This window comes from Amblyraja radiata, chromosome 6 (assembly GCF_010909765.2).
Source record: "Amblyraja radiata isolate CabotCenter1 chromosome 6, sAmbRad1.1.pri, whole genome shotgun sequence".
NCBI classification, from domain to species: Eukaryota; Metazoa; Chordata; class Chondrichthyes; order Rajiformes; family Rajidae; genus Amblyraja; species Amblyraja radiata.
The window spans coordinates 54854079-54876883 of NC_045961.1; the positions used below are offsets into that span (position 1 = coordinate 54854079).

The window sequence follows — 22805 nt, forward strand, 5'->3', positions numbered from 1 at the left end:
GAACTCAGAGGAAGAGGACTGAACTTTTTAGTGCCTATCCTCACAGTGGAAAATGTTGATTCTGCTGTGGGGGGACGTTCATGTTAAATTCTATAGTGTGTTGTGTCACTTTTATTTTATTTTTTAATTATTTTTTATGGATGTATGTAAACCTAATTTCTTCTATGTAAAGCACTTTGGTTTCAACGTGAGTTGATTTAAGTGCTGTATAAATAAAAATTACTTACTTACTTACTTACATTTGGAGTATTGTGTGCAGTTCTGCTTATCTGGAATAGGAAGGATGTAATTACATGAAAAGGGTGCAGAAATGATTCGCCAGGGCTTGAGTTATAGGAGCGCCTAGATAGGATGGAGCATTATTCCCTGGAGTATAAAGCTGAGGAGCGACCTTATAGATGTCTACAAAACCATAAGAGGCATAGGTAAGGTGAATGGTCAGTCTTTTTCACAGGGTAGAGAAATCCAGAACTGGAAGGCATAGGTTAGAGGTGAGAGCAGCAAGATTTGCAAGAGACCTCAGGGGGGCAATTTCTTTATGCAGAGTGTGGTGCATTTATGGAATGAGCTGCCAGAGGAAGCTGTAAATGCGGGTACAATGGCGATGTTTAAAATGCATTTAGACTTTAGGTACATGGAATGTATAGAGGGATATGGACCAAATACAGGCAAATGGTACAAGCTCAGTTAGAAAATCTGGTCAGCATGGTTGCGATGGGGCACTGGGCCTGTTTCCATGCTGTATAACAAAATAAGAAAAATATATGACTAATGCACCCCCCTTCAAATAAATTAATGTTCCCATTATGAAACTGAAGTTACCTTTAAGAACTTTGATGTTGTCCCGTGTGGAGAGATGCAACCGATGAGCTAATTTCACCTTCGTTATCACCTTGTCCCCAGCCAACAATGGACCATAGTGGGCTCCACCTTTCCTGAGTCATTGATGCAGCTCTGCTTTGTTCCCATACCTTTAGTTTCCCTCTTCCCGACTCTCAGCATGATGAAGGGTCTGAACCCGAAACGTGACCTATTCCCTTTCTCCAGAGATGCTGCCTGACATGCTGAGTTACTCCAGCACATTGTGTCTTTCTCAATGATATGCCTACTTTGAAGAAGTTCTCCTCTCTCCGATGGACCCGAAAAGTCACCTATCATGTTCTCCAGAGATGTTGCCTGACCTGCTAAGTTACACCAGTACTTTGTTGTAATTTTAATACAAATGTTAGTTTGTTGCTTACGTTGTTAACAGTGAGTGTGGGACGACAGTGCATAGAGATCCCCACACCCGTCTGCTGGAGACAAAGTGTATGGAGGGCTCAGCGGGTCAGGCAACATCTGTGGAGGGAATAGACAGGCAAAGACATTAAATATTATTACTATTGCTGACATGGAGTCATCAAAGACTGAAGATGCTGATAAACTGTAGTCGCCAGCAATCTGTTTTTGGTCCACATTCCAGCACCTGCAGACTTTGGTTTCTGCATATTAGCATTAATAATGTCATTTTATATCTGGAATTGAAGAATTGAAAAGGAACCTTGTCTCAAATAGCCATGCCATATAAATGCAAATCCTTCTTTAAAATGAATTACAGATGCTGGTTTACATATAAAGACACAAAGTGCTCGAGTAACTTAACGCTGAGTTACTCCAGTACTTTGTGTCTTATGATGCCAAGGTAAACTATTCCATGTCCGAAGATGGTTCCTGACCTGAAACGTCGTCCATCCATGTTCACCAGAGATGCTGCTGACCCGCTGAGTTACTCTAGCACTTTGTGTTTTGCTCAGGATTCCAGCATCTGCAGTTTCTTGTGTCTCCAAATAAGTGTTTTTGTTTCATGTCTGTAAGTTAACTTTGCATTCCTGCTGACGCATTTTCTATTATACTGCATGCCAGGAATTTCCTGTGTAATTTTTTATGAGATTTCTATCAAAGGTTTTCTCCAAATCAAAAGAAACTCCACCAACTGTATTGCCTTTAACTTTGGACTTCTTGAAAAGCCCTTAGTTATTCTTTAACGTGGCTTTCTTTTAGTAAATGAAGACTGACTTTGCTTGACTAAGGCACATTTATTTATTCTATCTTTAAGAGTGGATCCAAGAGTTTTATCATAGCCAAGATTTCACATCAACTGTACCTAGGGATTTTTCCATTTTGAGTGTTTCTGTCGGTTTCATTTTCTAGTTAGCTCTATATGTTATTTCAGATCTTTCTTTAGCAAATCAGTCCTCCCTCTTGACAAAATAATCCAAAGCTCTCCCTTACTCAGATTGAGATCAGTTCAACAAGGACCAAATATTCTTGAGCAAAAAATACAAAGTACTGAAGTAACTCAGCGGGTCAGGCAGAATCTCTGGAAAACATGGATAGGTGACGTTTCAGGTCGGGGCACTTCATCAGTCTGAAGAGGGACCCGACCCAAAACGTCGTCTATCCATTGACCCCACAGATGCTGCCTGACCCATTTAGTAACTCCAGCACTTAGTTTTTTAGATTATTTTATTAGTTATTAATAGAGCACTTGAGTATTTTAAACATTTGCTCACAATATGATTCTCCTTGGTTGGGTAAGTGATCATCAGTTTTTGCATTAATTTCTATTTTCTATCCGCAAATCACATTTTTTTGTAATCTTGTTTCAAGTCCCATGCTCTAATTGTGCGTTCAAAAGAGGGGCTATTTTGTTCTGAAAATAAATCCCAACCCAAAACATCACTTATCCATGTCCTCCAGATATGCTGCCCGACCTGCTGAGTTACTCCAGCAATTTGTATCCATTTGTGTAAACCAGCGCCTGCAGTTCCATGTTTTTATAAAGTAGAAGCTTGGTTTAGTTTAGTTTATTGTCACATGTCACCGAGGTACAGTGAAAAGCTTTTGTTGCGGGCTAACCAGTCAGCGGAAAGACAATACATGATTACAATTGAGCCTCCACAGTGTACAGATACCTATTACAGGGAATAATATTTAGTGCAAGATAAGTCCAGTAAAGTCCAATTAAAGATAGTCCAAGAATCTCCAGTGAAGTTGATTGTATCTCAGGACCGCTCGCGAGTTATTGATAGGATGGGTCAGTTTCCTGATAACAGCTGGGAATAAACTGGCCCTAAATCTGGAGAGGCGAGTTTTCAGATTTCTGTATCTCTTGCCTTATGGGACGGGAGAAGAGGGACTAACCGAGGCAAGACTTGTTCTTGATTATGCTGGTGGCCTTGCCAAGGCAGCATGAAGTGTAAATGGAGTCAATGGAAGGGAGGTTGGTTTGCGTGATGGGTCTTGACTGCGTCCACAACTCTCTCTAATCTCTTGTAGTCTTGGATGGAGCTGTTCCTAAACCATGCTGTAATGCATCCCGATACAATGCTTTCTACGGTGCATCTGTAAAATTTGGTGAGAGTTGTTTTTGACATGCCGTAACTCCGAAGTTGGAATAGGTTACATGGCCCAAGACTGGCCCCTCCATTCAACATGGTTATGGCTGATCCACCTTAGGTCTCAGTTCCTTTTCTATGCTATTTCAACATCACTCTCAATTCCTCGATATTTCACCATTTTATCCACCCTTTAAATAACTATTGATCTAGCATGTACAAGCCTCTGTGGAAAGCAATCCAGGTGAGAAGAAATCTCGACACACAAATTCCTAGGCACCCCAGTTACAAAATATGGGACTGTGGTTTAAAACAAAGTCCCCTCATTTCAGACTCTCCCACCAGTGGGAAGGCCTCATCATCAATCCAGTCAGTCGGATCTTTAAGGGTCTTTAAGGATTCAATAATAGTGCTCCTCATTCTTCTAAACCCCAAAGGTTACAGATCTTTTATTTTTGACTGCTCATGATACGATAACCCCCTCAGCCTGGGAACTGGCCAAGGGGCAGCCTTTTCACTCAGAGAGTAGTGAGTATATGGAACGGGCTGCCCGAGGAGGTAGCTGAGGCCAGTACAATTACAACATTTAGTTTAGAGATACAGCATGGAAACAGGCTCTTCACCAACTGAGTCCACACTGACCATCGATCAGCCGTTCACACTGGTTCTATGTTAACCCATTTTTGAATCTACTCCCTACAGCGCGTCAGTTTTTTCAACTTTTTTTTATTTGTTTTAAAGTATGTGCTTAATGTTCCTTCGTGTGTTTTGTGTGGGGGGTGGTGTGGGGGGGTGAGGGGGAAACCGCTTTGGTCGCCTCCTCCATGGAGAGGCGACTTTTTCCAGGTCGCCTCCCCCGTGGCCTAACATCAAGGATCGGCGCGGCCTTTCCCGGAGACGCGCCCGGGACTTCAGCGGCGGGCGCAGCGTGGACTCTCGTTGTGGAGCGGGTGAGCCCTCGCTGGGGCTCGCTGGAGGGGAGCGCTCCGTTTCGTTGGCCCGGGGCAGCCGGCAGCCTGAAGTCGCAGCCTGAAGTCGCGGTCTGCAGATCTCCAGCTGGTGCGGCGTCTACAGCCCGGGATCCCTCGTGGGGGACCCGGGGGAAGAAGAAGCCATCACTGCCGGCCTGCGGCCAACTTCTACCGTGGGGCCGGCATGGACTTACCATCACCCCTGGAGGGGAGCTTCGGCCGCCGGCCCTGCAGTCTACGGTGCTTCTGGCTGCGGCGGAGACTTTAAATCTCGACCGCCGGCCTGCGGCCTACAACAACTTAAAGCCGCGGTCTCCGGTGAGGAAGAGCCGATCCTGGACTGACTCTGGACTCTGGTCCTGTCCACGGGGGGGAAATGGAGGAGGACTGGCCAAATTTTGTGCCTTCCACCACAGTGATGAATGCTGTGGTGGATGTTTGTGTTACATTTGTATTGTGGTTGTGTGTTCTTTATTATTGTATCGCTGCTGACAACCCAAATTCCACGACCCTGGTTGTGTGGTAATAAATTCTATCTAAATACATTCTAAAATACACACTATGGGCAATTTATGGATGCCAATTAACCTACCATCTTTGGGATGTGAGAGGAATCCAGTGCACAAGGAGGAAACCCACGCAGGTCATGAGGAAAACATGCAAACTCCACACAGAGCACCCGAGGTCACGATTGAACCCGGGTTTCAGGTGCTGTACAGCTCTACCAGCTGTGCCTCTGTGCCATCCAAAGACATTTAAAAGGCACTTGGACAGGTACATGGATAAGAATGATTTAGAGGGATATGAGCCAAATGTGGGAAAATGGGACTAGCGTAGATGGGGCATCTTGGTCGATATGGACAAGTTGGCCCGATGGACCTGTTTCCATGCTGTATGATTCTCTGACTCTTTTCCAATGATTGCAGTGCTAGTATGTACATTCTTAAATAAAGAGACAAAACCATACTCGGCACAAGAGTGGCCTCACTAACGCCCTATACAATTGTAGCAGTACTCCTCAGTTTTAAATCTCAACCCTCCTACAAAATGCAAGATACCATTTGCCTACCTACCTAATGTTTTACTTGCATGTTGCATCAATTTTGAAAGGTCCATGAATTTGGAAAGGTACATGAATTCGGAAAGAGATTCACCAGGATATTATTCCCTGAGCTTGCGGGCTTGAGTTACAGGGAGAGGTTGGATAGGCTGGAACTTTTTTCTCTGCATGGGAGGCTGAAGGATGATCTTATTGAGGTGTACAAGATCATGAGGACCTCGGATAAAGCGAACACTCACTGTCTTTTTTCCCAGGATAAAGTCTAAAACAAGAGAGCATAGTCTTAAGATGAGAGGGAAGAGATCCAAGAGAGACTTTTTCACTCAGAGGGTAGTGTGTGTCTGTAATCAGCTGCCAGAGGAAGCTATAGAAATGGACCCAATTATGACTTTTAAAAGCCATTTGGCCAGATATATGGACAGGAATGGTTTAGATAGCTATCTAGCCCATTACACCAAATTGGATCGGCATGGACAAGGTGGGCAGAAGGGCCTGATTCCATATTGTCCAGCTGTATTACTCTATGCTTACTTTTTGTGTTTCATGCACAAGAACATGTAGATCTCCGTGTGAACACGTACATCCATTCATTTCCCATCTCTCTACATTTAGATAACTGTCTGCCTTTTAATTCTTCATACTGGAGTGTATAACCTCAAACTTCCCACATTAAATTCCATTTGCTAGGTTTATGCCCACTGACTCAATCTAACTGTATCCTGATATAGAATCCAAATATCCACACTGCAGTATGTCCTCTCATCTATTTCATGCCATCAGCAAATGTGGACACCTTACACTCAGTCAGTCCCCTCTTCCAACTCATTTATTGTTGCTTTGTTTTTAACTAGAATCCTTCAAATGCCTGAAAGCTGTACTTGAGATGTTAGTTAGAAACAAACCATTCTGACCCCTGCTGCTGATTCTAGTGATAAAATGACCTAAAACCAAACATGTTAGCTATTTAAAAGATTTGCATCACCGTCCCGTAATTGTGGCATGTAATTGTTTCCAGAAGAAGGCAAGTATAGTGTTGGATAACAGAGAATAACCATTGCAGATTTAAAGATGAAAGTTTCACACAGGCAGTTCCCAATTATTTACACACACATATATACGTGTACGAGAACACAAAAGAAAGGAATGTTTTGGTCAAAGGCAATGGTTTTTGGACCTTTCTACAATGCAATTAAAATTGACTGATCCAAATATTCTTAATGCGCATATAAAATAAGTACACAAACCAACCTGAAGCATCTCTATTAGTCATCAAAGCACTCTATTTCTACCATCTTAAAACATAGAACATAGTACAGTACAGCACAGGAACAGGCCCTTTGGCCCACAATGTCATTTTCAAACATAATGCCAAGATAAACTAATCTCTGCCTGCACATGATCCATATCCCTGCATTCCCTGCATTCCTATATGTCTATCTAGAAGCCTCTTAAATGCCACTATCGTATCTGCCTCCACAACTACCCCTGGCAGTGTGTTCCAGGTATTCACCACCGTCAGCATTAAAAAGTTGCCCCGCACATCTCTTTAAATTTTGCCCATTTCACCTAAATTAGTCTTTGACAATTCCACGCTGGGATAAAGGTTATTACTCTCTACCTTCTCTATGCCCCTCATAATTTTATATACTTTTATATACTTCTATCAGGTCTCCCTACTGACACTCCAGAGAAAGCAATCCAAGTTTGGCTAATTTCTCATTGTAGCTACTACCCCCTAATCCAGGCAGCATTCTGGTAAACCTCTTCTGCACCCTCTACAAGTCTCATATCCTTCCAGTAATGGGGCAACCAGAACTGTAAGCAATACTCCAAATGCAATCTAACCAAAGTTCTATAAAGGGCCTGTCCCACGGGCATGTGACCTGCATGCGGCAAGCACGACCTAAAGGGCCTGTCCCATCAGCATGCGCCTGCATGCGGCAAGCGCAACCTAACGTGATCGCTTGAGCCGTACGGCATGCGGCAAGCGCGACCAAACCAGAAGCGGGAACCGCGCGGAGGTCAAGTGAGTGACACGGCGTCGAGGCGGCTGCTGGCTGGCAGGCCGTTGCCGCGCGGAATTTTTAAACACGGTCAGTTTTTCGGAGCCCCGCGCGATGACGGGACCATCTCCGCACAACTCCATACGGCTCCGGCGATCGAAGTGGGACCGGCCCCTTGAGTCCGTACGGCTCAAGAGACCATGTTAGGTCGCGCTTGCTGCTTGCAGGCGCATGCTGGTAGGACCGGCCCTTTAGGTCGCGCTTGCCGCATGCAGGTCGCATGCTCGTGGGACAGGCTCTTAAAGCTGCATCATGACTTCCAGATTATTATACTCAATGCCGCAACCAAAGAAGGCAAGCATACCATATGCCTTCTTTACCACTCGATCTACTAGTATCAAAGGAACAGTTTCCATGCTGTATGACTCATGGATTCTCATCCATTCGTTCCACCGTTGTTTGCTCTGTCTTCTCTTCTCTAGCCCTCAAATTATCCACATCTTTTCATCTTCCTGTTTTTCTTTTGCATGTTTTTGAACAAATCCATCAATTTGACCTGTCTCTCACCCAGATTTCTCTTGATGTGGCTCATTGCCCAGTATTGATCCTTGCATTATTTACTGCATTAATATTGGTACACAAGTACCAATTACTAGGCCTACAAGCACCAGTTTGATTGGTTGAAAGATGCAGCATAGAAACAGGCCCTACAATCCACCGAGTCCATGTTAACTATTGAACACCCGTTCACACTAGTTCTGTGTTATCCCACTTCCTCATCCATTCCCTACACACCAGAGGCAAGTTATAGAGGACAATCAATCTACAAACCCACATGTCTTTGGAATGTGAGGGGAAAACCAGAACACTACATGGTCGCAGGGAGAACGTGCAAACTCAACACACACAGCACCAAGTTCAGGACCAATCCCGGGTCTCTGGTGCTGTGAGGCAGCAGCTCTACCTACTGCACCGCTGTTACTGCTTTACTTTAAGAGTTGGGAGAATTTTGTACATAACTGCTTTAACGTGCAGCAGGGTTGCGTATACTAATGCTGGAATCACATTGGAGTCTGAAGAAGGATCTCAGCCCGAAATATCACCTATCCATGTTCTCCAGAGATGCTGCTTGACCGGCTGTGTTACTCCAGCACTTTGTGTCTTTCATTGGATATATCATGTCCTTTTTACTCCCACCTTCAGGGCTGCTAGTTATCTCAAGGGTCAGATCACCCTGAACTCCATGGGTCAGGTGGTCTGTTGAGTAACTGGAGACGAAAAGCTAATGCAGTTGGTTGTTTTTGCAAATGGAAGAGCAAGAGTAAAGGCGCTGGTAAAGTTGCCATCTCACCACCCCAGAGACCCGGATTCGATTCGGACATCAGCTGCTGCCTGTATGGAGATTGCACGTTCTCCCTGTAACATCGTGAGTTCCTCCGGGTGCTCCAGTTTCCTCTCGCATCCAAAAGACGTGCGGGATTGTACGTTAATTGGCCTCTGTAAATTGCTCCTCGTGTATAGGGAGTGGATGAGAAAGTGGGATAATTTAGAACTAGTGTGAATGTGTGATCGATCGTCAGCGTGAAGTTGGTGGGACGTAGGGTCTGTTTCCATGCTGTATAGTCATACAGTACAGAAACAGGCCCTTCAGTCCAACTTGTCCATAGCGACCTAGCTGGGGGTCCCATTTGTCTGCGTTTGATCCATATCCCTCCAAACCTTTCCTATCCATGTACCTGTCCAAGTGTCTTTTAATTTATGTTATAGTACCTGCCTCAACTATGTCCTCTGGCAGCTCATTCCATTTACCCACCACCCTATGAGTGTAAAGGATTGCCCCTCAGGTTCCAATTAAATCTTTCCCCTCTCACATTAAACCTACGCCATCTGGGTCTTGCTTCCCCTACCCTGGGTAAAAGACTGTGCATTCAATCAATTAAAAAATGTCCTCTATAATATATAAATAATTAAGCCAGATGAAAATAAAACACTAAATAAATAAACAGTGCCAGATGACTGTTTTTTAAAAAGCATGAATATGTACCTAGAGAATCATGGTATATATATATATACACACATATACACACACATATGGTGTCAGTACTATACCATAAAGTACATTACCATACATACATACATACATCCATACGTACGTACATACATACATACATACATTTATAGAGGACATACATATATATAATAGCAACCAATTCTCTAGGTACACATTCAGCATATTGGATGCTTTCATACGTATGTCCTCTATAAATGTATGTATGTATGTATGTATGTATGTATGTATGTATGGTAAGGTAAGGTACTTTATGGTATGGTACTGACATACATACATACATACATACATACATACATACATACATACATACATACATACATACATACATACATACATACATACATACCTACATACATTCATACATACAAACACACGCTGAAAGTCTTCACACTGCGACCACAGTGACTTTGAGGGACTAATCTCAAATTACTTTATATATATACACACACACACATACACACACACACATATATACAGTTATATAATGTATATACGTACAGATATTTGATGCATGTACATAATATATATATTAAACACACGTATACAGATATATGATGTACTGTATATACATCTACAGACATGTGATGTATATATTCTATATACATACACACAGATATATAATGTACATAAATATATCGATATATAATGTGTATACGTACGCATATACATTATACGCACATTATCTTGTGTGCACATTATATTGTACACACTTAAAAAAACAATTTGCAATTAGTCCCTCAAAGTCACTTTGTGGTCTTCCAGTGTGAAGACTTACAGTGTTATGACAAGACAGTGTTGGCAAGCAGACCACTAAGTACTGGAACCCTTGAAAAGACAATCTTTCTCTGGTTTACTTGACAGCTGGCTGTTAAAATCTGGGGATTTGCATTGGATGTCACCCGTGGCACAGAACAGTGGTGAATGGATAATGAAGTAAGCATCTGGTCTCCTCATACGAGCAGAGAGCTGAGGCAGGTCCAATGACACACACACGCTGAGTCACAGCACATCCACCGACTTTGCCACTCGTTCTACGCTACGGAGCAAGTTCGGCATCGGAAAAGAAAACGGACATACATTTTGTGTACCCACTATATTTACATTGCGCCCGGCTGCTGTTTCAAGCGGCGAATGCTGCCTGACCCGCTGAGTTACTCCAGCAATGTGTGTCCTGCTGTGTATTAACCAGCATATGCAGTTCCTTGTTTCCACTTCGAATATTGATTCACAGCTGGGAGTAAAACAGTCTCAAACAGCCACGCCGTGCAAAATGCAAACCCCGCACTAGAACATACAGCAATACAGCACATGAACAGTACAGCACATATACAGCCTTCGGCCCACAGAATCTGTGCTGAACATGATGCCAAGGAATTGCAGATGCTGAGTTACATAAAAAGACACAAAGTGTCTTAACGCGGAGTTACTCCAGTATGTCGTGTATTAACCAGCATATGCAGTTATGGTGCCAAGGTAAACTATTCCAGGTCTGAAGATGGGTCCCGACCCGAAACATCGTCTATTCATGTTCTCCAGAGATGCTGCCTGACCCGCTGGGTTACTCCATCACTTTGTGTTTTTTTTTGTAAACCAGCGTCTGCAGTTCCTTGTGTCTAAACTAATCTCTGCCTGCATGTGATCCATACCCCTCCATTCCCTGCCTAATGTCGGTTAAAATGTCCGTTTCCCCCCCACACGCATTCCTGACATCTAAACTGGACATCTAAAATGTGGTTTTTGGGAAGAAGGGTGTCCTGAGGCAGCGTTTTGTTTGGGACATCTCTCGCGGTGGACTCCCAGTCAGTCCCGCGAGTGGATTCCCGGAACATTCCCAGTCAGACTTGCTGAGTAGATGGTAAAGCTGCCCCCCTATCCAAAGCGGGATCTTTCTACATTAAGAGCGTAGAAACAAGGAACTGCAGATGCTGGTTTACACACACACTATAAAAGCCACAAGGTGCAGGAGTAACTCAGTGACCATGAAGTAAGTGCACTGTGCCGCGGGTCATTCATTACCCACTCTACCTTGGCCCAGGTGAAACGGGAGGAGTGGGTTTCAGGAAGAGACTGACCTGCGAGCCGGCGCTCCCTGACATTCTTCCACAACAAATCCCAAGCTTTGGCGGTGGAGTCCTTCAGATGTTCGCTGAAGGACCTCCTGAGCTGGTGTCTCGCCGATTTCCGATGGGCCATCCCTCCAGGGTTAACGCAGCTGCTACCGCTGCAGTCCCGGCAACTCCATGGAATTTCTTGCTCTCTCTCCTCCTCCAGTCACCAAACTTTGCAACTCATCGCCCCCCTCCTTCCCCCTTTCCCCCCTCCCCTCCTGTCTCACTGCCGCACGGCGCGAAGTCCGGCTGCCCGCTGCACGGTTACACAGCTGCCGGATGCAGCTCGCATGCTTAGACGCTGTCTGGTCGCTCGCTGCCTCTTGCAAAGCGGAGAGGAGGTCTGAGCTGCGAGGAGCACCTTCTCCCTCCTCCTTCCCTCCCCTCTCCACCCACTGCACCCCTTTCCTCCCAAGCAGATGTGCAGACTGCATCCACTGCATCGGCCGGCTTGTCCCACCAACTGATGCGAACTCACTGCCTCTAGGCTCTGCCTCTGCCGACCAACTTCACTCCATCCCCGGCAACTCGCTTCCTTCCAATATTTTGTTTTAATCCGTTCAATAAAAGGCCAGCGTCACCGCGATTTACAGTATCGCAGTTTACTGACTTGACATTACATCTATCATCATAAATTTCATATACGTCAATGCATCTGATGGGAGGCAAGGGGAGGAGTGATATTATTTCCAAATAACACAACATTCTCTAACTTTGAACACAGAACAATACAGGAACAGGCCCTTCGGCCCACAGTGTCTATGTCGAACGTGATGCCAAGCGTATAGAAGCAAGGAGCTGCAGAAGCTGGTTTACACAAAAGGACACAAAGTGCTGAAGTAACTCAGAGGGGAAGGCAGCATTTCGTCGGAGAATGGTAATGTCAAGACTAATTCTTATCTGCCTACACTTTATCGACATATATGTACGGGTGTTAGGGGTTATGGGGAGAAGGCAAGAGAATGGGGCAGAGTGGGAAAGATGATCAGCCATGATTGAATGGTGGATTAAACCCAATGGGCCAAATGGCCCAATTCTGCTCTTATAACATTAAATTTTAAATGTATGTACAGTGTAGCTGATCTGATTGGATAGCATGCAAAACAACGTTTTTCACTGTACCTTGGTACATGTGACAATAATAAACAAACCTAACATCCCGTCTATTCCCATGTGGGTGTTATACGATGAGTTTATCTTTATCTGACAATAGGTTTGATTTTAAACACAGTTGTGGTGGAGACAAATACAACACTGACCTTTAAGAGTCTTTCAGATGGACACATAGATAATGGAGGCATCATATACAGGCAGAGGAGTGATAGTCATAAAGGACGGAACCACGCCCTTCAGCCCAACTTGTCCATGCCAACCAAGATGCCCCATCTACACTAGTCCCATCAGGCTGTGTTTGGCCCCTTTCCCTGTAAATCTTTCCTATCGATGTACCCGTGTTGCCTGCTCCTTCTCTGTACTGTTCTGTATTCTAAGTAAGAGAAGGTTCAAATGCCTTTTAAATGTTGTTATAGTACCTGTGTCAATTACTTCCTCTGGCAGCTCATTCCATATACCCACCACGCTGTGTGTGAAAACAGGTTCCTATTAAATCTTTACCCTCTCATCTTAAACCTACTGTATGTCCTCTGGTTCCTGATTCCTCTTCTCTGGGTAAAAGGCTTCATACTATTCACCCTATTATCACAATGATAGAAAGACTATCCCCTACTCCCAATTCCTCCATCTACTCCAGGATGGTTTTCCATACCAGGGCATCGGAGCTGTTCTCATTCTTTATGAAACGTGGGTTCCCCTCTTCCATTATAGATGAGGCTCTCACTAGGATCTCCTCGATATCCCGCTGCTCTGCTCTTACACCCCTCCCCCCATTCGTAACAAGAACAGAGTCCCTCTTGTCCTCATCTTCCACCCCATACAGCCATACAGCATATAATCCTCCAACATTTTCGCCACCTCCAACGCGATCTCACTACTGGCCACAACTTCCCATCTCCACCCCTTTCTGCTTTCTGCAGAGACCGTTCCCTCTGAAACCCCCTGCTCAATTTGTTCCTTCCTACCCAAATCACCCCCTCCCCAGGTACTTTCCCCTGCAACCGCAGGAGATGCAACACCTGTCACTTTAACTCCCCCCCTCGACTCCATCCAAGGACCCAAATTGTCTTTCCAGGTAAGGCAGAGGTTCACTTGCACCTCCTCCAACCTCATCAACTGTATCTGCTATTCCAGGTGTCAACTTCTCTATATCGGCAAAACCAAGTGCAGGCTCGGCGATCGTTTCGCTAAACACCTCCACTCAGTCCGTCATAACTTACCTGATCTCCGGGTTGCTCAGCAATTCAACTCTGCCTCCCATTCCTAATGTGACCTTTCTGTCCTGGGCATCCTCCATTGTCAGAATGAGGCCCAGCGCAAATTGGAGGAACAGCACCTCATATTTCACTTGGGTAGTTTACACCCCAGCGGTATGAACATTGACTTCTCTAACTTCAAATAGCCCTTGCTTTCCCTCTCTATCCCCTCCCTCTTCCCAGTTCTCCCAACAGTCTTACTGTCTCCAACTGACATCAGTCTGAAGAAAGGTCTCAACGCGAAACGTCAACCATCCCTTCTCTCTAGAGACTCCAGCATTTTGTGTATACCGTATTATCATACATCTATTCCCCATAAGATTTTATACTCCTCTATAAGATCACCCCTTGTCCTCCTGTGCACCAAGGAATAAAGTCCTAGCCTGCCCAACCTCTCCCTGTAGCTCAAGCTCTAAAGTCCTGGCAACATCCCAGTAAATCTTCTTTGCACACTCTCCATTTTAAGGAGATTAGTTCAATTTGGCATCATGTGCAGCACAGAAATTGTGGGCCAAAGGGATTGTTACTGTAGTGCGCTGTTCTACGGCTGAGCCTGAAGAAGAGTCCCAACCTGAAACATTGTCTATCCATTCCCTTCGCAGATGTGGAGGGCATAGCTTTAAGGTGAGCGGGGCAATGTTTAAAGTTTTTTACACAGATGTTGGTGAGTGTGTGGAACCTGCTGCCGGGTGGTGGCGGTGGACGTAGATATGAGAGTAGTATTCAAGAGGCTTTTAGATAGACACCTGGATACGCAGGGAATAGATGGAAGTAAATCACATGCAGGCAGAGGATAATAGTTTAACTTGACACGGACATTGTGGTCCAAAGGGCCTTTTCCTGTGCTGTACTGTTGTTCTATGTTCAATGTTCAATAGTGCAGCAGAAAAATATTCTGGAATAATTTCAAAATGATATGGAGCCTCATTTGAATATTATTTGACCACTATATACATCTTTTTTCTGGTATTGTTGATCAATTTGCAACATTTTTCTACTAATGTGATTAGCAAATCAATTATCCTATAGGACATATCACTTTATTTTTTTTAATTAAAAGTGATTCCTTGTGAATAAAATGGAACATTTTAAATTTTACAACATGATTGAATTACTGTTTTGTTTATTTGGAAATGGTTACTCTGACTTTACCAAGAGTTGTGTTATTATTTCCAAAGGAGGTACACATACCACTACCACAAAAGCAAAACCCAGCCGATGCTGGGAGCATGAAATAAAAATAGAAGACGATGGAAACACTCATTAAGCAAGTGGCACAAGTGCAAAAATACATTCACCTCAAACGTGCTGAAAAAGTTAATGTTGCAAGACTATGACATCTGACTCTGTGATGTCATAGGTCGTTGACCGGAAATGTCCACTGCCTTGCCCCACTAAGTATTTACAGCGTTTACTGATTTTATTCACAGAGTAGATACCATTGTTTTAATGCACAAGCCCACTTACAATGTACGTTAACTTTTTCCCCCCAGGTGGAGATGCCAAGGACTGGAGAGCATAGTTTTAAGGCGAGAGGGGCAGATTTTAAGGAAGATGTGCTTGGCATGTTTATTACTGATTGGTGGGTGTTTGGAATGCACTGCTGGAGGTGGTAGTGGAGGCCTAGTTAAGTTTAGTTTAGAGATACAGCATGGAAACTGGCCCTTCGGCCCACCAAATCCATGCGACCATCGATCTCCCATTCACACTTGTTCTATATTATCCCACTATCTCATTCACTCCCTACATATGCAATTTACAAAGGCCAATTCATCTATAAACCAGCACGTCTTTTGGGATGTGGGAGGAAACTGGAGCACCCGAAGAAAACCCACGCGATCACAGGGAAAATATGTGAACTCCACACAGACAGCACCTAAGGTCGGGATTGAACCCGGTTAACCGACTGCGTCACTTTGCCGCTCCTATGAATCAATTATCCGTCAGTGTGTACATGCTCAAATCAGTATCAGCCCTAACCTGTTACTTCAGTTTAGTTTATTTTATTTTATTGTCACATGTACAGTGAAAAGCTTTTTTGTCGTGTGCTAACCGGTCAGTTGAAAGACTATATATAATTACAATCAATCTGTCCACAGTGTACAGACACAGGATAAAGGGTTTAGTGCAAGATAAAATCCATTAAAGTCTGGTGAAAGATAGCCCAAGGATCTGCAATGAGGTAGATGGTAGGTTCTCCAGTTGGTGATAGGATGGTTCGGTTATCTGATAACGGCTGGGAAGAAACTGTCCCTGAATCTGGAGATATTCGCTTTCACACTTCTCTACCTCTTGCCTGAGAGGAGAGAAGAGGGATTGTCCGGGGAGAGACCCATCCTTGACTATGCTGGTGTCCATGGCGAGGTAACGAGGTGTATATGGAGTCAATGGAGGAGAGGTTGGTTTGCCTGATGGTCTGGGCTACGTACACTGTTATGCAATTATTATATTAGCCCTGGAAGATTTTGGATTTGAAAGTGTTGTGCAACTTCCGTGTGATTCTGGGTGAATTATTTTTGTTAGTCTGCTGGGATTGAATCTTTGCCAGCATGGTCAGTTACATTGCTGGCAGCTGCTTATCACAGCAGCAGAGTGCAACAAGTGCAAATTCATTCATTCCACCTTGGGACTGTTTACCTTTCTCATCGTAATCATTTTTATTTGGCATTTTCTTTACATTGCAATGTAATTAGACTGAAATTTCCATTGTAATGTCATGGGACTGCTCAAGGCATACTAAACCAGAGGGCAACGTGTAACTGGGACTTAGGGTTGTAGGAAAGGGACAGGGAGAGAAACATTGAAACAAGGAACTGCAGATGCCGGTTTACAAAAAAAAAAGACACTAAGTGCTGGAGTAACTTAGCAGGTCAGGCAGCAACTCTGAAGAAAGTGGATAGGTGAGATTTTGTGCAGGGACCCTTCATCAGACTGATAGTAGGAATATGAGAAAGCTGGGAGAGAGGAAGGGTAGAACAAAGCCTGGCAGGTAATAGATCTTTTTTGGAGGGAAATACATGTTGTAGGAACTCAGTTCACAGTGTGTAGATATTGATTAAGAAATCACTATTAATTCAAACAGCAGTAATGCTACAAAAAAAGGCATTTGCAAAACGTTATTACATCCACACCAAAAATAGTCACTATTGTGCAGTCTCGCCTCAAAATAAACAGAAATGGGGCATTGTACTTACAAGAGTCAGGAAAGCATTTCACGGACTTTGGTTAGGCCGCATTTGGAATATTGTGTGCAATTCTGGTCAGCACAGTTCTGTCCAGTACAGGGAGGATGTGGAGGCTTTGGAGAAGGTACGGAGGTTTACCAGAATGCTACCTGAATTAGAGAGTATTAGCTACAGGGAGAGGTTGGACAGACTTGGATTGTTTTCTCTGAAACGGCAGAGGTTGAGGGGGGAACCTGGTAGAACTATATAAAATTATGAGGAGCATAGATAGGGTAGACAATCTGACCCTTTTCCCAGGGTGGAAATGTCAACAAGGAGAGAACATAGCATTAACGTGAGAGGGACAGTTTAAGAGTGATGTGTGGGGCAGGTTTTTTACACAGAGGGTGGTGGGTGCCTGAAACACACTGCCAGAGGTAATATTGGTGACAGATACATTTAAGATACTTTTAAATAGTCAAATGCATATGCAGGGAATAGAGCGATATGGATCACATGGAGGCAGAAGAGATTAGTTTAATTTAGCATCATGTTCGGTACAAACATTGTGGGACAGAGGGACTTTTCTTATGCTGTACAATGTTCTGTACTGTTCTATGAAAATCAGGTCAGCCATGATTGAATGGCAGAGTAGACTTGATGGGCCAAATGGCCTAATTCCGCTCCTATAACTTATGAACTCATAAATGATAAAAATGCTTGTTTAATATGAGAATTCACAAAAATAAGAGCAGGTCGGCAAATATACTCCTCCAGTCTTTTCTGGTGTTCAAAGATCATGGATGATTCTGGACATTACTGCAGTTGCATAATACCATTGCCCTTAATACTCCTACTCCAACAAAATGGTATCAATCTCCATCATAAATGTATTTTAATGACTGAACATTCACCACCAAATGGGTTGCAGAATTCCAAAGAATAAAATTGTTTCTCTTTAAGTAGAAACCCCCTTAACCTGAGATTCTGCCTTCCAATTTTAGACTCTCCAGCTAAGAGCTTGTTGCCTATTACTTGTTGAGGCGTCTCAAAGTCTCATATGTTTTCATTCAATCACCTCTCTTTCTTCTAAACTGCAATGAGTGTAGACACATCCTACTAAAACCACAACTAGGGTTGCCTGGGTTGCATTAGGGACTTTGAGGTTTGTTTTGCTTTGCACTACATTGGATTTTTATTATTTATTGAATTTTTCTTTGTCTGTTTATTATGTTACCCATTGAGTGCTGTGTTTACAAACAAGAATATTATTTGTTCCGTTCTGGTACAAATTATAATAAAACACTCTTGACTCTTGATCAATCGCTCCTCTCTGAACTCTTTTATCACCAAAATAATTCTTGTTCACTTGGCTTGGAGTGTTTTTAATGCGCCAAAGCTACACATTGTCCTCCAGGCGTGGTTTTGTCAAATCCCTGTGCTATTGCAACAATTGAACTCCATGATCTTTGCAACAAAAGCCAACAAAACACCACTTGTTTTATTAAGTACTTGCTGCACCTGCAAATTAACTCTTTGTGCTTCATGAGCAGCTCTGGCTAATGAAATGAGGTACTTTTTCAATATTTAAAATATATTATTTTTTGTTGTTCCTCGGATCCACGTAAATCATCTCACATTCCTTCTCGCAGCAGCTTAGTATCATTAAAAAATATGCAGCCATTCCTTTCTTCTCCCTGCTCCCGTCCGCCAGAGGGTATAGAAGCTTGAAAGCGCAAAATCAGGATCAGGAACAGGTTCTTTCATAACGGTCCTTTCATAAGCTAAAGTACTGTCCGATTCACTTCAACTCCATTGCGGACATGGGACTTTGTCTCTGGAACTGGTGCGCTACAATGCAGGGAACTTCCCCTTTGCTATACCTATTGTACTTGAGTTAGGCTTGATTGCATTTATGTATAGTATTATCTGATTTGATTTGATAGCATGCAAAACAAAGCTTTTCACCGTAGCTTGGTTCACATGACAATAATAAACCTAAACCTAAACTAAGAAGGTATAAGGGACCTAGAGCTAACACTTCATCTGAAAGAGAGCATATCCATTGAAGTGACAATAATAATCCTAAACCTAAGCCTTTTTTGGGACATTTTTTTCACTCATTTGTAGAATTGTCTTGTAGAATTTATATGTAATTTATGTTGTCTAAGCCTATGTGCTCCTGAGTCTGCAGCAAGCAAGATTAGCATTGTACTTGCACCTCACTGCACTTGTGCATAAGACAATAAACTTGATTACAACTATGGTGGAAATTTTATTCAGCCAGATGCAAGGTGCTTGACCTCACAATAAACAGGTGACCTATAATACTTTAAAAACATATATAGAATGGGTGTATTTTCCAATTTTTTAGATTATTGTAGTGGGGGGGGGGGGGGGGGGGAGAGAAAGCTGGAAGAGATCGGGGTGGAACACAGGCTGTAAAGTGATAGGTGGATACAGATAAGGGGTGGGTTTTGATGGCAGATGGTTGGACAAAGGCCAGAGATGAAGAAACAAAAGGTGTGAGATTAGGGCAGTTTACAACCCAATGGTATAAAATTTGACTTCTCTAACTTCAAGTAACCCTTTCATCTCATCTCTCTTCGTCCCTCTCCACCCTAGTCACCATACTAGTCGTCCCGTTGACTTCCTCTGTCTGTGTAACTCGTTATCACCTATCCCACAGCCAACAATGAACCATTGTGGGCTCCACATTTTCTTGATTATCGTTGATTATCGTTGCTTTTTGCATAACTTCCATTCATTTGTTCTAAGGACCGTCTATATCTCTAATTCCCTTTTCTCCTGACTCTCAGTCTGAAGAAGGGTCTAAAAGACACTTGGACAGGTACATGGGTAGGAAAAGTTTAGAGGGACATGGGCCAAACACAGGTAAATGGGAGTCACTTAGATGGGGCACCTTGGTTGGCATGGACAAGTTGGGCCTAAGGGCTTGTTTTGATGATGTATGAGGCTATGAGTATGATAAGGAAGAGGAAAAAAGAGAACTTTGTGGATTTGACTGTATTCTTCTTGGTGGCCCAGAGTTCAGAGATCAAGGTTACAGATTTCAACAGTACTCATTAGGGACAAAGACTGGAGAAGCAGGATTTTGTGGTTTCCCGCTGACATCTGCTCGAAAAGCTTCATAGAGAATTCTTTCTGCCCTGTGTCACAATATCCACATTGAGAAAGGTCAGAAGTCAAACCAAATCCTTGTCATGGGATTACAGCCATATTGGGATCACCCATACACTGGATGTAAAACAATCTAACAACTAATCAAATATTATTTTTAACATACCTATTCAGTAATAGCTGTTCATAAACTTTGTGATCATCTACCAGTATTATCCACACAGTTTAAATGTTATCAGGGTAGATACCGTAGCAAAGCCTTTAAATTTTGCCCCTCTCATCTCAAAGCGATGCCCTCAAGGTACTGTAAATAAATCAATTATTCTCCACAAACAACACATGATAAGAAAACTGTCGAGTTTGAAAAAAATTGAAAGCATGCACCACCAGACTAAGGAACAGTTCCTTCCCTTCTATTATCAGGCTTCTGAACAGTCCTCCATAAGCTAGAGTACGGTCCGATTCACCACTGATGCACTATAATGCTAAGAGCAATATTCTGCACTCTGTATCTTCCCTTTTGCACTACTTGTTGTACGTGAGGTTCACATGATTGTATTTATGTAAAGTATGATCTGATGTGTTTGGATAGCATACAAAACAAAACTCTTTCACTGTACCTCAGTACACATGACAATAATAAACCTGAGTCTGAAGAAGGGTTTCGACACGAAACGTTGCCTATTTCCTTCGCTCCATAGATGCTGCCTCACCCGCTGAGTTTCTCCAGCATTTTTGTCTACCCTAATAATAAACCTGAACCTTGTCGGACTGGTTGATGCTGAAATTAGGTTATGACAGTTCCTGGTATCTCTGGTGTCCTGACATTCCTTCGATTATTCCCTTCCTGTAAACCTTTAACAGCCCTTGTTTCCTGGCAACCCCCACGGCTCCCAAAGGGACTAAACAGATCCTTGCTCTTCTTAATTAGTTTGACCTGATTATATCTTAAACCAGTTTAATTTCCATATGACTGGAAAAATTATCAAATCTTTTAATTTATCTCAGCGGATAGATGGTGTGTGTAGAGTCCAACACGGCAACCGTTCACCAATGTGACTTTATGATTAGAAAGTTGAATATGTGATTTAAGGCAGGTTGTTTTAACAACCTTGACCTTCAACGGAAATGCACTGGTTCAAACTTCAGCCTGAATCGTTGGAGGTATTTTTGTTATGAGATGGGCAAGTCGATGCTTCATATCCCCCTTGAGGTTTTTGACCAGAGTTATACAGCTTGGAAACAGGCCCTTCGGCCCAACTCATCCATGCCAACTACGATTCCCCATCTAAGCTAGTCTCATTCGCTCATTTTCCTGTCAGCTTTTCCTATCCATGTACTTGTCTAAGTGTCTTTTAATGCTGTTATAGTACCTGCCTCAACTACCTCCTCTGGTAGCTCGTTCCATATACCCACCACCTTTTGAGTGAAAATGTTGCCTCTTAGGTTCCTATTAAATCTTTCCCCTCGCATCTTAAACCTGTGTCATCAAGTTCTTGATTCCCCAACCTGGGCAAAAGATTCTGTGCATTTACCCTATCAATTCCCTTCATGATTTTATACACCTCTATTAGATCATTCCTCAGCATCCTGCACTCCAAGGAATAAAGTCCTAGCTGCCGAACCTCTCCCAATAGTTCAGCCCCTCAGGTCCTGGCAACATCCTCATACATCTTCTCTGCACTCTTTCCAGCTAAATTACATCCTACCCATAGTAGAGTGACCAAAACTGAACATAGTACTCCAAATGCAGCCTTTTAATCCTAGTTGGGCGGCACGGTGGTGCAGCAGTAGAGGTGCTGCCTTGCAGCGCCGGAGACCTGGGTTTGATCCCAAATACGGGTGCTATCTGTATGGAGTTTGTACGTTCTCCCCGTGACCGCATGGGTTTTCTCCGAGATCTTTGGTTTCTCCCACGCTCCAAAGACATACAGGTTTGTAGGTTAATTGGCTTGGTATAAGTGTAAATTAGCCCTAGTGTGTGTGTAGGATAGTATTAGTGTGCGGACCCGGTGGACGGAAGGGCCTGTTTCTACCCTATATCTCTAAAACTAAAACTAGTTGTGCAGTGTAACATTGAGGGTGTACTGCATTGTCAGAGTTAATTTCTAGAGTTTGTGTTAAAACAACTCTCTTCCAACATTAGTATTTATGGGACATTTGAAAACAACATTCATTACCCTCTACCATTCTGAAGCCCAATTCATCAATGCTCTTTTCTATTTTCGCACCCTTTAGAGATTCATTTTTGCAAATATATATTATTGTGTTTAACATTGTGAGGGATTTGAAGGAAGATTAACTGTCTAAAGTCAAAGCTGGGTCCCTGATCTATGGATACAACAGAGAGGAATGGATTTTACCTATTCAGTCATACCTTTAAAATGGTTCAGAAATGTATTTGCCCGGTCAGGAAATCTCTGAAAATACAGATATTGTAGAGTATAGCACATAGAATAGTACAGCATAGGAACAGGCCCTTCGACTCACATATCTGTGCTGAACAGGATGTTAAGACCAACTCTGCCTGCACATAATCCT

The 22805-nt window shown here is 43.2% G+C and overlaps 1 protein-coding gene across 3 annotated transcripts in view; it reads right to left on the bottom strand.

Moving 5' to 3' along the window:
• The window catches only part of stard13 (StAR related lipid transfer domain containing 13), a 363098-nt gene that overhangs the window by 129254 nt on the left and 211039 nt on the right, over positions 1 to 22805 (bottom strand). The window contains exon 1 of one of the 3 annotated variants that reach the window (XM_033022889.1): positions 11555 to 11781. The exons of the other annotated variants lie outside the window; for them this stretch is intronic. Within the exon in view, the coding sequence (XP_032878780.1) occupies positions 11555 to 11675 (121 nt within the window). The 5' untranslated portion in view covers positions 11676 to 11781. Of the gene's footprint in view, positions 1 to 11554; positions 11782 to 22805 lie in introns of those variants that run through there. 3 annotated transcript variants of the gene reach the window in all.